This window comes from Prionailurus viverrinus, chromosome B4 (assembly GCF_022837055.1).
Source record: "Prionailurus viverrinus isolate Anna chromosome B4, UM_Priviv_1.0, whole genome shotgun sequence".
In the NCBI taxonomy this organism is placed as follows: domain Eukaryota; kingdom Metazoa; phylum Chordata; class Mammalia; order Carnivora; family Felidae; genus Prionailurus; species Prionailurus viverrinus.
Genome location: NC_062567.1, coordinates 129,052,625 through 129,068,260, shown reverse-complemented (window position 1 = coordinate 129,068,260; position 15,636 = coordinate 129,052,625). Strand labels below are relative to the sequence as shown.

General features: G+C 45.5%; 1 protein-coding gene across 2 annotated transcripts in view; it reads right to left on the bottom strand.

Annotated features, from left to right (window-relative positions):
* EIF3L (eukaryotic translation initiation factor 3 subunit L) overlaps positions 1–13,975 on the bottom strand; it is a 28,236-nt gene extending 14,261 nt beyond the window's left edge. Inside the window, exons 1-6 of one of the 2 annotated variants that reach the window (XM_047865141.1) lie at positions 13,873–13,975; positions 13,273–13,321; positions 12,157–12,367; positions 8,135–8,214; positions 3,751–3,812; positions 36–105 (exon numbers count right to left, since the gene is read on the bottom strand). In XM_047865141.1, the coding sequence (XP_047721097.1) occupies positions 36–105; positions 3,751–3,812; positions 8,135–8,214; positions 12,157–12,367; positions 13,273–13,321; positions 13,873–13,905 (505 nt within the window). In that variant the 5' untranslated portion in view covers positions 13,906–13,975. Of the gene's footprint in view, positions 1–35; positions 106–3,750; positions 3,813–8,134; positions 8,215–12,156; positions 12,368–13,272; positions 13,322–13,872 lie in introns of those variants that run through there. The other variant, XM_047865142.1, reaches the window with a different exon arrangement.
* Positions 13,976–15,636: the final 1,661 nt, after the last annotated feature.

Below are 15,636 nucleotides of genomic sequence, written 5' to 3'. Positions count from 1 at the left end.
CACAGCCTCATACCCTTAGCCAAACTCAAACTCACTAAGAATGTAGTTGAAGAGATTGCAGTAGTTGTAGTAGGATTCAAATCTCTGCTCCAAGGAGGGCCCTCCCTGTAAAAAAAAAAGGAGACATCAGCACAGATGTTTAATTTAAATGTGTTTTACTCAGGGCCCCTGGGTGGCTCAGTTGCTTTAGCATCAGACTCTTGATTTCAGCTCAGGTCATGATCTCACGGTGAGTTTGAGCCCTACACTGGGCTCAGTGTTGACAGCATGGAACCTACTTGGGATTCCCTCCCTCCCTCCCTCCCTTTCTCTGTGCTCCTCTGCCTCCCTTGCATGAGTGCTTTCTCTCAAAATAAATATTAAGAAATAAAATATATGTATTTTACTCATGGTCTACCATGACGGCTAAAGACCCATGAGAACTGACGGTGACTCTCTCCTTCTGAGGATGCAAAGAGCACTCAAGTCAGAGGGAAGACCGTAAGAGCTAGAGCAGTTCAAAGGGGCACTGAATATCAGACCGTAATGTTCAGGTTTTACGGCAACAACCCCAACTGACCATTAAAGAACAAGCATGCAGATCTAGTGAAGCAGAAAGACAGAAGTACTGGGGCGCCTGGGTGGCTCAGTTGGTTAAACGTCCCAACTTTGGCTCAGGTCATGATCTCACAGTTCATGAGTTTGAGCCCAGCGTCAGGCTCTGTGCTGGTAGCTCAGAGCCTAGATAAAGCCTGCTACAGGTTCTGTGTCTCCCTCTCTCCCTCTCAAAAACAAACATTAAAAAAAAAAGAAGGAAAGAAAGACAGAAGTACTAACAAAAGCAAAAAGGTAAGGTCACAGTGCTCAAAGAATGGTGAGAGCAGATAACGCTACACTAGGCTACACGAGACTAGAAGAGGCCAGGAATGTAGAGGTCTTTCAGGTCAACAGAAATCTAGGCCAGAGGGGTCAGTAAATCCACCATCACCTTTTTTGTCAATAAAAAGTTCAACTGGAACAGAGCCCTGCACTCACTGTCTACGGCTGTTACAAAGGCAGTGCTGAACACATTCAACAGAGACCATGATGGCCTCAAAGCCAAAAAAAACCTATCTGGCCCTTTATAGTGAAGGCTGCTGACCCCCAATCTAGACTTCATGTTGCTGGCAACAGAGAACCACTGAAGGCTTCTGAGCTGGGGAATAACACGATGCTATCTGTAACGGGGGAGAAAGAACAGAGCCCTGGAGTTTTAGCCCCACTGCTTACTGAGCTTCTGACAAGGTACTCAATGTCTCTGTAGAATGAGACTATGTCGTAAAAGTGCCCAATATGGTTAAGTGTTCTTTCAATGAAACGCCCCCACAAGATTTAACACTGGCCATATATATGAATGTACCCCATGTGGTACCTAATGAAGAGGTTACAAGATCAATAAGCTTCTGCTGAATCTTTATTACAGACCAAAGGTAAGACTGGACGTGGTAGAACCACTTGTACTATGGGTTCTGATGCCATGGTCTTCCCAAGAAAGCCGTGTTATATAGGCTAGCTAGATTCAGCATGGCTCACATAGTACCTGAGCCAAAGCATCAAGTGTAGGAGAGAATCTTCACTTTCTCTCACATAAAGTAGTGAGAGCTCTCACTGGGATGCCAGAAAAGCACAGCCCCTGCCGTACTCTGACAACGGGAACGCCTCCAGCCGGCACTCCCGGTGGCTCCCACGGCAAAGCAAGAGCTCGCTAGTCAGGTCAAGCTGACCCCTCAGGGGGACGAGAACTGAGTTAACTGTGAGCAGGCAGAAATACTCTAAGGACAGATCATGGTGCCAGTTTCCTTCATTTACACGTGCACACGCATGCTCCAACAATCAGCCTGTCACCATCAGTGACGAGGCACGGGATTACAGCCGTGAACAAGATCAAGTCCATGCCCTGGTGGAGTTTTACCCTCTAGCGGGGGTAGCAAACAAAAACCTAGTAAACAAATAATACGATGTCAGCTAGTGATGTACATATGCTCTGAAGTGTGGCCAGCAGGATGGCCCGAGGATGGCCAGGAGCCCAGGAAAGGAGGGGAAGCCAGATCAAGCAGAACTATGACTGAGACTTGGGATTTTATTCTAAGTATGATAGCAAGTCACGGTAGGATTGGGAGGCAGGGTGTGACTTGGTGAGACTATGTTTCAAAAGGATCGTGCTGGTTACCAGGCTGAGAATAAACTCTAGTAGAAGAGTGGAAATGGACACCAGGTAAGCAGCTACACAGTCCAGGCAAGAGACGATAATGCGTTGAACTAGGATAGCAGCAGTGATGGCGGTGATAAGTGGGTGGTTTCAGGAAGTATGTTGAAGATAGAGCTGAACAGGATTTGCTGCAAGGCTAGAAGTCAAGTGAGACAGAAGTCAAGAAAGAGGCCAAGGTTTTCAGTCCAAGTCACCTGGGTGCACGGTGGTATTATTTGCGAGTTGGCTGACATGGGAAGAACAGGTTTAAAGGGAAAAGAAAACTTCAGTTTGGGGTACATTACACTTGAGATGAGATGACCAGAAAGACAACCAACTGGAGACGTGGAATAGGTAGCTAGATATCCAAGTATGGATTTAGAGACACTGGGGCTAATAATAGAGATTTTTAGTCATCATGTGTATAAATAGTACAGATCGTATTTTAAGAGACTTAGGTCATTCTAAAATTCAGAAATCAGAGAAGAATCAAACAGGTGCCCAAAGTAGGGGGAGTGTGGCAGAAAGAACACTGGTACTCCAATAAGACAGGCCTGAGTTCAAGGAGTCTGGCCACTTACTAGTTGTATGAATTTCAGAAAAACCACCTCAATTTGCCTGCTCTGCAGGATTACGGTGAGGATTAGAATACAGATGCGTGTCAAGTGCCAAGCATTATGCTTGACACACGGTGACAATTTCATGTATGTTTCAGAGTCGAAGACTCCACGGCAATGCACTGGAGTTAAAAAAGCAAGGACATCACAGGCAGAGACAGAAGAAGGTGCTCAGGGGGCCCCAGGGTGGCTCAGTCGGTTAAGCATCCAACTTCAGCTCAGGTCATGATCTCAAAGTTCATAAGTTTCAGCCCCGTGTCAGGCTCTGTGCTGACAGCTCAGAGCCTGGAACCTGCTTCAGCTTCTGTGTCTCCCTCTCTCTCTGCCCCTCCCCTGCTTGTGCTCTCTCTCTCTCTCTCTCTCTCAAAAATAAACAAACATAAAAAAAAAAATTAAGAAGGCTTTCAGGAACACACTATTAGGATGGCATCCTACAACCCAATCAATGTGATGAGTGCAAGTCAGAAACTGTGGGGATGGAGACATTAAAACGGACAGCAAAGCTATCACCTATTACGGTTTGTCTGGAATAGATACCCAGCTTGCTAGATTCAATCATTCCCTCTGTTATTATTATTACTATTTTTTTAGTGTTTATTTTTTTTGAGAGACAGAGAGAGACAGAGCGTGAACAAGGGGAAGGGCAAAGGGAGAGGGAGACAGAATCCGAAGCAGGCTCCAGACTGTGACGCAGGGCTCGAACCCACGTACTGTGAGATCAGGACCTAAGCCGAAGTCAGACGTTTAACTTAATCAACCACCTAGGCGCCACCCCCCCCCCACCCCACCCCCGTTATGTCTTAAAAGAACGCTGAGAACACATGCCAACCACTCTTGGACACCGAACCAATATAAACCAGTGGTTGTGTTCCAAACGCAAAAACGACACACAGTTTAAAACAACGCCAACAACACTTAGATACTCACACTGACTTTGGCATATATGTGCCTGTAGTATAATTCTTTGTACAAAATCAGGAAGACAGCATCTGAAAGAGATGGCAAAGGGGTGCTTTAGTAATCCACAAACAACCAGGGTCCTCAGGCAGTTCTAGCCCCTTTGAAGGGAGTAAAGGGATAAACAGGATTTAAAAGACTAAACGACATCTACATTTTAAATTTTAACACTTACACCCCAAGAATACGTGCAACAAGAAAATTCACCTTGTTTTATCTTTCAATCTCATCTTCATCTCATTCAGACTCATTTCCCGTCATCATTTAAGATATTTTGCCATCCGGTTGTTTAATAAACCAACACATAAATAAATAGTAACAGCTCCCAAGAAAGCAATGTCACATTATCAAAATCAGAAATATATGGGTATCTTTTATTTAGAAATCCTATTTAATTTTTTTATATTTATTTTTTTTGAAAGAAAGAGAACACATGGGGAGGGGGGAGGAGAAGGAGATGAAGAAAAAGGGGGCAGGGGGAAATCCCAAGCAGGCTCCACGCCCAGTGCAGAGCCTGACTCAGGGCTCAATCCCATGACCGAGAGATTGTGACCTGAGCCAAAATCAAGAGTTGGATGCTTAACTGACTGAGCCACAAATCCTATTTTAAAGAATTTATCCTATTAATATGATACAACCACTAGAAAGAAAAAAAGAAAGAAAGAAAGAAAGAAAGAAAGAAAGAAAGAAAGAAAAGAGAGAGAGAGAGAGAGAGAGAGAGAGAGGGTGGGTTGGTTCTTTGGATACTGACACTGAGCAGAAAAGAGCTAACAAAGCAGGTGTGAGACTTCTATCCTTTGGTTAGTAAAGTTGGTCCTTGGCTGGCATCCAGGAACCTGGATTTCAGGAAGGTCCTCACCACGCGGATAAGAGTGGTCTGCTATGCCTAAACTGTGCAACAGTGGTTCATGCTGAACTCCTGCTTTCCTTCTGGGGGTCTGGAATTTTGGTACGTGCTAGGTAGAGGATGTGCCCACATAACCAACACCCAATAAAATTGTTGGACACCAAGTCTGTAAGTAGTCTCTCTGACAGACAACTTTTCACACGTCACAATTCCCTGCTTGCTCGAGGAACAGCACATCCCATGTGACTCCACGGGAAGGGACTGCTGGTAACATGCACCTGGTTTCCGTTAGATTCCTGTCTATGTCTTCTTTCCCCTCGCTGATTTTGCTCTGTATCCATTTGCTGTAAACCTTCATAGCTGTGGACACAACTATACCAACCACCAAACCTGGGGGTGGTCTTATAAATCCTGGAGCTACAGGGGCACCTGGGTAGCTCAGTCGGTTAAGCGTCCGACTTCAGCTCAGGTCATGATCTCGTGGTCTGTGAGTTCGAGCCCCGTGTCGGGCTCTGTACTGACAGCTCAGAGCCTGGAACCTGCTTTGGATTCTGTGTCTCCCTCTCTCTCTGCCCCTCTCAAAAATAAACATTAAAAAAAAAAATTAAAGGAAAAAAAGAAAAGAAATCCTGGAGATACAGAATACGCTCCAAAAATATAATTAACTTTAAAAAGGAAAAAAGGGGCCCCTGGGTGGCTCAGGCAGTTAAGCATCCAACTTCAGCTCAGGTCACAGATCTCGTGGTTCATGAGTTCAAGCCCTGCACTGGGCTCTCTGCTATCAGCACAGAGCCTGCTTCTGATCCTCTGTCTACACCTCTCTCTGCCCCTGCCCCACTCACACACACACTCTCTCTCAAAAATAAATAAACATTTAAAAAAAAAGGGGAGGGGCACCTGGGTGGTTTAGTGAGTTAAGCATCTGACTCTTGGTTTCGGCTCAGGTCATGATCTCACGGTTTGTGAGTTCAAGCCCCATGTCGGGCTCCAAACTAACAGTGCAGAGCCTGCTTGGGATTCTCTCTTTCCTTCCCTCTGCACTTCCCCCACTCATTCTCATTCTCTCTCAAAAAAAAAAAAACAAAAAAAACAAAAAAAAACAACTAAAAAAATGATTTAAAAAATTTTTTTCGGGGAGCCTGAGTGGCTCAGTCAGTTAAGCAGCTGATGTCGGCTCAGGTCATGATCTCACGATCCGTGAGTTCGAGCCCCACGTTGGGCTCTGTGCTGACAGCTCCGAGCCTGGAGCCTGTTTCAGATTCTGTGTCTCCCTCTCTCTGACCCTCCCCCATTCATGCTCTGTCTCTCTCTGTCTCAAAAATAAATAAACGTTAAAAAAAAAATTAAAAAAAAATTTTTTTTCAAGGGAAAGAAATGGCATTTAGTCTATGTAAAAAAGAAACAAAAGAGGTATTCCTATTTGCTTATGTATGCATAGACCATCATGGGAAGGATAAGAAAAGAAAGTGGTAGCACTCGACAGCTCTAGAGAAACTGAAGACTTGAGGATGGAAGGGGAGGGGGGTGACTTTTATACCAAATCTCTTTTTTCACTATTAGGTCCTGTGATTACTTTCCTATAAAATTATACACAGCTGAGCTTTGAACAATGTAGGGGTTAGGGGCAAGAACCGCCCCCTGCACAGTCAAAAGCCCACACAAATAACTTCTGACTCCTCAGATATCTGACTGCTGAACCTTAATAACCTACTGCTGACTGGGAGCCTTACCAATAACACAAACTGTCAATGAACACATATTTTGTATGCTATGTGTATTAGATACTGTATTCTTATAATAAAGTAAGCTGTAGAGGAGAAAACATTAAGAAAATTTTAAGAGAAAATACATTTACAGTACTGTATGGGAGCGAAAATAATCCACGTATAAGTAGACTCACCCAGTACAAACCCATGTTGTTCAAGGGTCAACTGTATTACAGGACTTTGTGGTTAATACACACAATGTTACATTCTTATAGGCAGTATATTAAACAAAGAAAAAGGTCTGAGCACCACAGAAAATAAACTCTCCGAGAGCGACTTCTAAACAGAGCTAAGTAAATGAAAAGACACTACATGTCCATAAATTAGAAGACTTAAATATAAAAGCAACATACCCCTAATTCTATTTTCAGAGTCAACACCATCCTTATCAAAATCCCAGCTGGCTTTTTGCCAAAACTGACCGGCTGATCCTAAAACTCATATGGAAATCCAAGGGACTCAGAAGAACCAAAACAATCTTGAAAAAGAACATAGTTGAAGGACTTACACTTCTGGTTTCAAAACTTACCACAACGCTACAATAATCAAGACAGTGTGGCCCAAGCATAAGGAAAGACATATAGATCAATGGAGTTAAAATGAGAGTCTAGGGGCGCCGGGGTGGCTCAGTTGGTTAAGTGTCCAACTCCCGATTTCGGCTCAGGTCATGATCTCACGGTTCATGAATTTGAGCCCCGCGTCGGGCTCTGCACTGACAGTGTGGAGCCTGCTTGGGATTCCCTCCCCCAACCCTCAAAATAAATAAACCAAAAAAAAAAAAAAAAAAAAGGCTGAGAAGGGCACCTGGGTGGCTCAGTGGGTTAAGCATCCAAGTTCGGCTCAGTTCATGGGTTCTAGCCCCACATCAGGCTCTATGCTGACAGCTTAAGAGACTGGAGCCTGTTTCAGATTCTTTCTCTCTCTCTCTCCCCCTCTCTCTCTGTCCCTTCCTTGCTCGTGCTCACTCGCTCTCTCAAAAAATAAAACATTAAAAAAAAAACAAAAAGCCTGAGAGTCCAGACATAAACCCTTACATTTACATGATAACCAATTTCAACAAAGGTGCCAAGACAACTTAATGGAAAAACAGTCTTTTCGAAAACTAGTGCTAGGACAGCTAGTTATCCACATGTAAAAATGTGGAGATGGATCTTCCTACATCACACCATATATAAAAAAACCATCATAGGGGCGCCTGGGTGGCTCAGTCGGTTAAGCATCTGACTTCGGCTCAGGTCATGATCTCGCGGTCCGTGAGTTCAAGCCCCGCGTCAGGCTCTGTGCTGACTGCTCAGAGCCTGAAGCCTGTTTCAGATTCTGTGTCTCCCTCTCTCTCTGACCCTCCCCCATTCATGCTCTGTCTCTCTCTGTCTGAAAAATAAATAAACGTTAAAAAAAAAAAAAATTAAAAAAAAAAAAAACCATCATAAAGTGAAAGGTGGAAGGAAGCTGCCAGAGAGCCCATTCCCAAGCGACTATAATGACCTCCAAAATTACAGAGGGAAATGGAAACAAGTCAGGACGAAGATCTCAATTTCAGCTTCACCACATTTGAGAGGTCTCTGTCCCCTCTTTGTTTATTCAGCCTTCACTCAACAAGTTCTTTACTAAGTGTCTAAGGTGTACGAAGTCCTGGGGAAACAAAACAGTGAGTGAAAGGCACAGATCATTTGAGCCTCCTAGTGACCCCTGAGTCGCGGGATCCCACCCAGCGCGCAGAACACAAAGAGCTCATACCTACCGTTTCCAACCTGTGGAGCAATGGCTTCAGCCTCAGGCCAGGGTGTATTCTTGAAGAATCTTTCAGTCAACTTGGTCCAGCTGAAAACCAAGCACAAAAATTCTACAAGTCCAAAACAGGAAGGACCTGAGAAGAAGAAACCTTCACATTTTACAGATAAGGACCCAGGCTCACAAAGGGGAAGGCGTCACAGAAACGAAGCCAGGGCCAAAGCCCTCCACGTCTACAACTTTCCTATACCCAACTCTGCACCTCAACTTTTCTCAATACGGTAAACACTCCTTTTTATCACTTATGGGGCAGCTGGGTGGCTCAGTTAGTGGGGCTCCAACTTCGGATCAGGTCACGATCTCACAGTACACGCGTTTGGGTCCCGCACTGGGTTCTGCGCTGACAGCTCAGAGCCTGAAGCCTGCTTCAGATTCTGTGTCTCCCTCCCTCTCTGCCCCTTCCCCACTCACGCTCTCTCTTTCAGAAATAAACGCTAAAAAAAATTATCAGTTAGGCAACCACCGTGCTCTTCAGGATCATTTCCGGCCTCCGTGTCATGAACTCCAGTCTTACTTAACAGCTTGCTGTTCCCTGATCTGATACCTGTTTTAGATACTCCCACCCTTCTCCCTTAGCAATATTTTTCCTACTCTCCTGGAGCGCCGTGTCTCCTCCTCCTTTCCAAACTTGGAAGCAAATCTGTCTGTTTGTTGTGGTCTGATGCCATCACAGACCTGCAGCATCCCATGCAAACACCGCTGCCCACGATGCTTCACAGCCCTACAAGAGGTTTCCGTTCAATTTCCCTCCTGATCCCCTTAGGAGCTACTTCCATCCACTTTCTCCCACTCTCCTCAACTCCCACCTCTCTCTCTTCTCCAGATCTTTCCGTTCAGCACAGAAATATGCTCAAGTTCCTGCTTCAAGACATGCGACAAAACACAAAGCATCTCCACAACACTTACGTCCTCTACACTTGCTACCTCTCCTTTGTCATCCTCCATTTCTCACCCTCTGCCATCTGGCTCCTGCCTCCGCCACTCCACTGAAACGGACCTGGCTGGTGATCACAGGACTTCTCAATTGCCAAAATCAACCGGCTCCTTCCTTGACTCAATCTCACCAGAACACCTAACGTTTGTTGACCCTTCCCTTCTTCAAAGTCTCTTTGGTTTCCTGTGCCACTTCTCTCTGCTGACTTACTACCTATTTTCCTGACACTACTCTCTACGCCTATACTATCTAGATTTTCTTTCTGCCCCGTCTCCTTTACCATTTCCTCCCTTTGCCCACTCATCTGCAAAGGAACATACTTTCCAAGGCGCCAGATATTCTCCTCACCACACATTCTCCTATGGAAATGTGTACCACACGCTTGGCTCCAGCTCTGTTTGCCACATGTGATTATTGTGCTAAAGAAATGAATGTCAAATTTTAATTTTAATTAAAAAAACCAATATCTAACTCAGTTTCTGGAAAACTTTCAAGTATATTTAGAATTATTTAAGTATGTGAATCTGATTTTTCAACTGTAAATGTTATGAAATCTAAATAGAAGGAAACCTGGGTGGCTCAGTTAAACATCCAACTTCGGCTCAGGTCATCATCTTGCGGTCTGTGAGTTCCAGCCCTGCGTCGGGCTCTGTGCTGACAGCTCAGAGCCTGAAGCCTATTTCAGATTCTGTGTCTCCCTCTCCCTCTGCTCTTCCCCAACTCATACCTGATCTCTCTCAAAAATAAACATTAAAAAAAGAAAATTTAAACAGAGATCAAGTATTTCCAACATATACAAATTGAGTTGTGCTATAAATACAAAATATAGGATTTAAAATGTGTAATATTAAAAAAAGTAAAATAACTCATTAACGGTTTAATTCTGATTATGAGTGGTAATATTTTAGATGTTGAAATAAATTAAAATTATTCCCCTTGTACTCTTTTTACTTATTTTTTAAGTCTTATTTATTATTATTATTTTTTTTATATATTTTTATTCATTTTGAGAGACGAGAGAGAGAGAGAGAGAGAGAGGGAGGGAGGAATGGAGGGAGGGAGACAGACAGACAGACAGACACAGATTCCGAAGCAGGCTCCAGGCTCTGAGTTGTCAGCACACAGCCCATCGCGGGGCTCGAACCCACACACCATGAAATCACAACCTGAGCCGAAGTCAGACACTTAACTGACTGAGCCACCCAGGTGCCTCTAAAGTTTTATTTTTTTTTTTATTTTTTTTTTTTTAAATGTTTTTTTTTTTATTTATTTTTGAGACAGAGAGAGACAGAGCATGAGCAGGGGAGGGGCAGAGAGAGAGGGAGACACAGAATCTGAAACGGGCTCCAGGCTCTGAGCTGTCAGCACAGAGCCCGACGCGGGGCTCGAACTCACAGACCGTGAGATCGTGACCTGAGCCGAAGTCGGACGCTCAACCGACTGAGCCACCCAGGTGCCCCTAAAGTTTTATTTTTAAGTGATCTCTACACCCAACGTGGGGCTCAAGCTCACAACCCTGAGACCAAGAGTCATAAGCTCCACCAACTGAGGCAGCCAGATGCCCCTCTTTTTATATTTTTTAAACATAGCTGATGAAAAAAATTGTTACACATGTGGCTAGCATTATTATTTCTATGGGACAGTACCAAGCTACACACTTTTAACTAGGAAGATGTGAGGAGAAAGGAAAAAACAGTTCAGGGATTAATTCTATTCACTGATCCAATAAGCCTCTGGCTATCAGTTTTGTCCATCCCTCCTCTCAGTAATGGTTTAAATTCTGCTTCCTGGGTGAAGTCATTCCTGACTATCCTGACCCTGACTGACCTGTCTCATCTCTAATGCCAATTACACAAGGGCAATCCCCTGAAAACCAGTCAAAGCGTGGCTCACCCTGTTATGCATTAAGTTGTGCAGTAATGTGGGGCATCTTGGGGGGCTCAGCTGGGTGAGTGTCCAATTCATGATTTCCGCTCAGGTCACGATCTCTCAATTCGTGAGACAGAGCCCCATGTCAGGCTTCACGCCGACAGCGCAGAGCCTGCCTGGGATTCTCTATCTCCCTCCCAAGCTTGCGTGTTGCACACGCGCACTCTCACTCTCTCGGTAAATACACATTAGGAAAAAAAGTCGTGCAGTAATTTAAAAATTGGGCTCTGCTGTCAGAAATGTGCAGGTTCAAAACTCAAGTAGCCATGTGACTTATCCTTTCTGTGCTTTGTTTCCCTCATCCGTAAGATGAGGAAAACAATACTACCTACTTCATGGGGTTACTTACTGAGAAGCGTAATGAGTAAAACACAGGAAAAGCATTCTGTACGTTGCCTGATTTACACTGGTCGCACGTACTACTGTAACAGCTGCTATAATTACTGATCACGGTGTTATTATTTTAGACCCTGTATGAGTTTGGGTTTTTTTTAATTTTTTTTTTTTAATTTAATGTTTTTATTTATTTTTGAGACAGAGAGAGACAGAGCATGAACAGGGGAGGGTCAGAGAGAGGGAGACACAGAATCTGAAACAGGCTCCAGGCTCTGAGCTGTCAGCACAGAGCCCGATGTGGGGCTCGAACCCACGGACCGCGAGATCATGACCTGAGCCGAAGCCGGACGCTTAACGTACTGAGCCACCCAGGTACCCGTTTTTTTTAATGTTTATTTATTTTTGAGAGAGAGAGTAGACAGGGTGAGTGGGGGAGGGGAGGGGCAGAGGGAGAGAGAGACACAGAAACTGAAACAGGCTCCAGGCTCTGAGCTGTCAGCACAGAGCCCGATGCAGGGCTCGAACCCACAAGCTGTGAGATCATGACCTGAGCCGAAGTCAGAGGCTTAACTGACTGAGCCACCCAGGCGCCCCAGACCCTGTATGAGTTTTGACAATACAGTCCAACAAAGTAACATGTCTCCCCCAAGGAATCACAGAAACCCCTTGGGCTCTCTCTTTACAGAGAAGTGATTAGACAGCACCCTTTTCAGGGGCTGCATCACTAAACCAGTCCACCTAGAAAGAGGGTCATTTCAGCCAGCAGTCTGTACCTGTTCTCATAGATGTCTTGGATCTCATACACCTTCTGGTCAATGACGTCGCTGGACACGCGACTGGCCTGCAGCTCATACACCTTCTGGTCAATCAAATCTGAGACGGTTTTGTGGAAATACTGGATGAAGTTTTTGATCACTTCAGGGATCACCTGATAGGTCTGCTGTTCATACTGACGTTCATAAGCCAGATCCTGCTTTGGATCTCCTAAAGGTTGGACAGAACAAATACTTTACCAAGTGCTTTCAAACCCACATACATTACAAAACAAAAGGGCAAGACCATCCTCTAAATTAAACTGAAGTCTACAAATCAGGTATAATTCCCTTTTAAGCACTCAGAAATATAACTGTCCCCAACTCACTCTCAATCCCGGTACGCGGTTTCTTCAAAAAACGCACCACTACTTAAAATTATATGTTTGTTCATAATCTCTTTCCTCCACTAGAACCTGAAGCCTAAGAGGGCAAGAACCTTGTACTCAGTGTACCCATGTGGTTATATGTGTGTTAGAAGAGAGAAGATGACTGTGGGAAGGGAAAGTTAGTAGGCACTTAATATTTTTTGGATGAATGAATGAATGACTGCCATTTTCTACCAATACAACAGTGCAAGTTACCAAACTTCTCTGCTCTGTTTTCTCATCTGCCAAAGGGAGACAACTTTAATTTAGGTACTTTATAGAACTGTTTTAAGGACTAAATGAAACACCTTGGACAAAGTACCTCCAACAATGCACGGCACTGACTAAGTCAAACCAACTCACTACATTTCAGGAAACCCCAACCCCAAAACCTTCCAAAAATACTTCACTTGGGCTTGGTTTGAATTTCTTTAATTTTTCACAAGATTTTCTTCTTCAGCGAATAGTCTGACAAGGAAACCACATCCAGGATAGTAAGCTTTCTCTTCTGAGACGCGGAGGTGGAACATGAAAAAGACCTGGTTTATTAGGCTCTATACCACCCTTCTTCTGAGAACTAATAACTGACTCCACACCAGGACCACGAAGAAAGAGCGTTTAACAGATGCCCGTCAAAGCTGTTCTGAGACCTTCAAAAGGTGCCAAACCCTAGAAGTGCCTAGCTAGCCAGACAAGTCCATGGTCTCACCTGTGTGCATGTCATAGTCGCCTGGGTAAGCATAGGGATCATAAGCAGCCTATTAAGGAAAGAGACGGAAACGGTCACCAATTCGTGAACCCAAAACGTTCGTTCGACAATGTTTAGGATAAGCAGGGTACTAAGTGGATAAAACACAGTCCCTGCCTTGGAGAAACTCACACGCTTGTGAGAGAAGGGAGAATAAACAAGACAGCGATACAACGTTACGGATGCAAATAAGGTAGAGCAAAGCACAAGAGGCCGCGGGAACCAACGGAGTTTTACAAGGGGCAGCCCAAACCGTAAGAGCTAAGTTACAGACACACAGAATCCTTATGGGATTCCATAAGCAGCCTCCGTCTCCGGTCTCGCAAAAGGAGAGAACGAGGAGACCGGACATGCGAAGTGGGCGGGCCGAGACGGGGCTGGTGAGTAGCAGCAAGCAGTGGGAACAGCATGAGGGCCGCGCCCGCAGGGAGGCAGGCCGGAGGCGGTCGCGGCCCGCAAGGGCTCCCAGAGAGGCCCGGACGCCGTCTCGCCGCGGGGCCCAACATCCAAAGAACTCTGCCTCCTTCGCGGAGCTCAGTTCACGCGCAGGGCCAGCCTTACCTCGGACTCGTAATCATCAGCGGGATAAGACATGGCTGCGGCACTCACGAACACAGCCAGAGAGAGCGAAAACTGCGGCCCGCGCCTGCGTCGTGAGGCCGGAAGTTCAGCCCCTACCGGGCCTGCCGGGAAACCGGAAGTCTTCAGGGAGCCGCCACGTCAAGAAGGGCGGAAGCGGCAAACACTTGAATTTTTCTTCCTTCTTCAACTAGAGGCTGTATAAGGAAGGGGGAGTCTGTAGTGCTTGCGCAAATTCAGAAGAAAGAGTGAACTGCTTCGGCATGACAAAGAATGGGCAAAGAGAAACCAGAAATGATGCCACACAAAAGATGGCTGACAGCTTCCTCTGGCGACTTCCCGCAAGAAAGGAAGTTCGGGTATGGGGGCCTGATGTTGGATTTAGGTGTAAGCAGTTTGCCTGCAGCAAGGAATGTTTTCAAATGTTTGGCTTCGAAAGACTAAACTTACTGGTTTAGAAGTTGAGACTTGGTCCCATGCAGCCAGAGGTCATTGACACAAGGCGCCTGCCAACTTTGGACAATAAGGTTGGAGCAGGCAAGGGGAGGCCCACTGTGATGTGGGGCCCTAGAGGCGGCCCTGCGACCCACGCCGGCAGCTTCCAAGCTCGGGCTGTGGTCTTTTTCCAATCGGGAGGTAGGGTGGGTGCGCCTCCTGGAGAAGTCCTCCAGTTAGAGATGGGGTTCTAAAACAAACCAGCGAAAACCGGCGTGTGGGCCAAGGGCCTTAGTGTGGTCATCTACCCAGCCACGACACCAAACAGAAATCTGGATTCCAGTCCCTGCTCAACTGCGGATATGCTGTGTGACTAGGAGTGTTCCTCACCCTCCTTAGGCCCCAGCCTCTGCTTCCTCTTTTAAAACAGCTACTCCAGCTTTTTCCCTGCCAGGCACAGTCCACCTCGGGTTTTTCGCATTCACATTTAACCTGGTGTCGCTTATAGAATGCAGTCCTCCCAGATAGGTGCAAGTTTCGCTCTGGTTCTATCTTCCGTTCTATGAGCATCCTATTTAGAATGGCGATGCCCTGCCCCATCCCAGCTCTTTGTGTCAGGTTTTTGCTTTGCCTTCCCTTGGAACTATCACCAAGAGGTGATAACCATCACGGTGAGACAGGGAAACTGAAGGGACCCCATTTTTAGAAAGACTGCTTCTCTGCTGTTTTTCTGCTAGGCCACATTTACTTTTGTTTGTATCGCACCTTGCGTCTCAATAAACCAAAGAAGCTGTGTTCCCACTCCAAGGGGAAAGCAAGAAAGTTAATCATTCTCTGAGTTTCTTCTTAGGCCCCCACACACCTGATAACATCTAAGAAGATGAGGATCCCAAACATGTTCCAGAACATCAGCTTCAAACAAACCCCAGCCAAAGCTGGCATCAGTCCCTCCTACCTAAAGTGATTTATGAAATAACACCTGTTGTTCACCTGTCACTCGCCTTTGTCATCCTTTTCCTGGGCCCTTTTCTGATATAATAAACAGATAACCCCAAGCAACAGAGACTCTCTCTCCTTTCCTTTCCACTCTCCCAGATACTCCATCTACTATACTCTATCTCGTACACTTTCCAGTGAACTGTTTTCATTTCCTCCTTGCTCATGTTTCATGTTTCCTCCTGGCTCTTGGTTTCATGTTTGGATCATGCCCCAAGCCAAGAACCCTCTTGGCTGGTCCTGGAGGGCCCCATCTGGGTCCTCAGACCCAGCCGGCCAACATCAGTAGAATTAAAGCTTAAAATTTAGGGACCT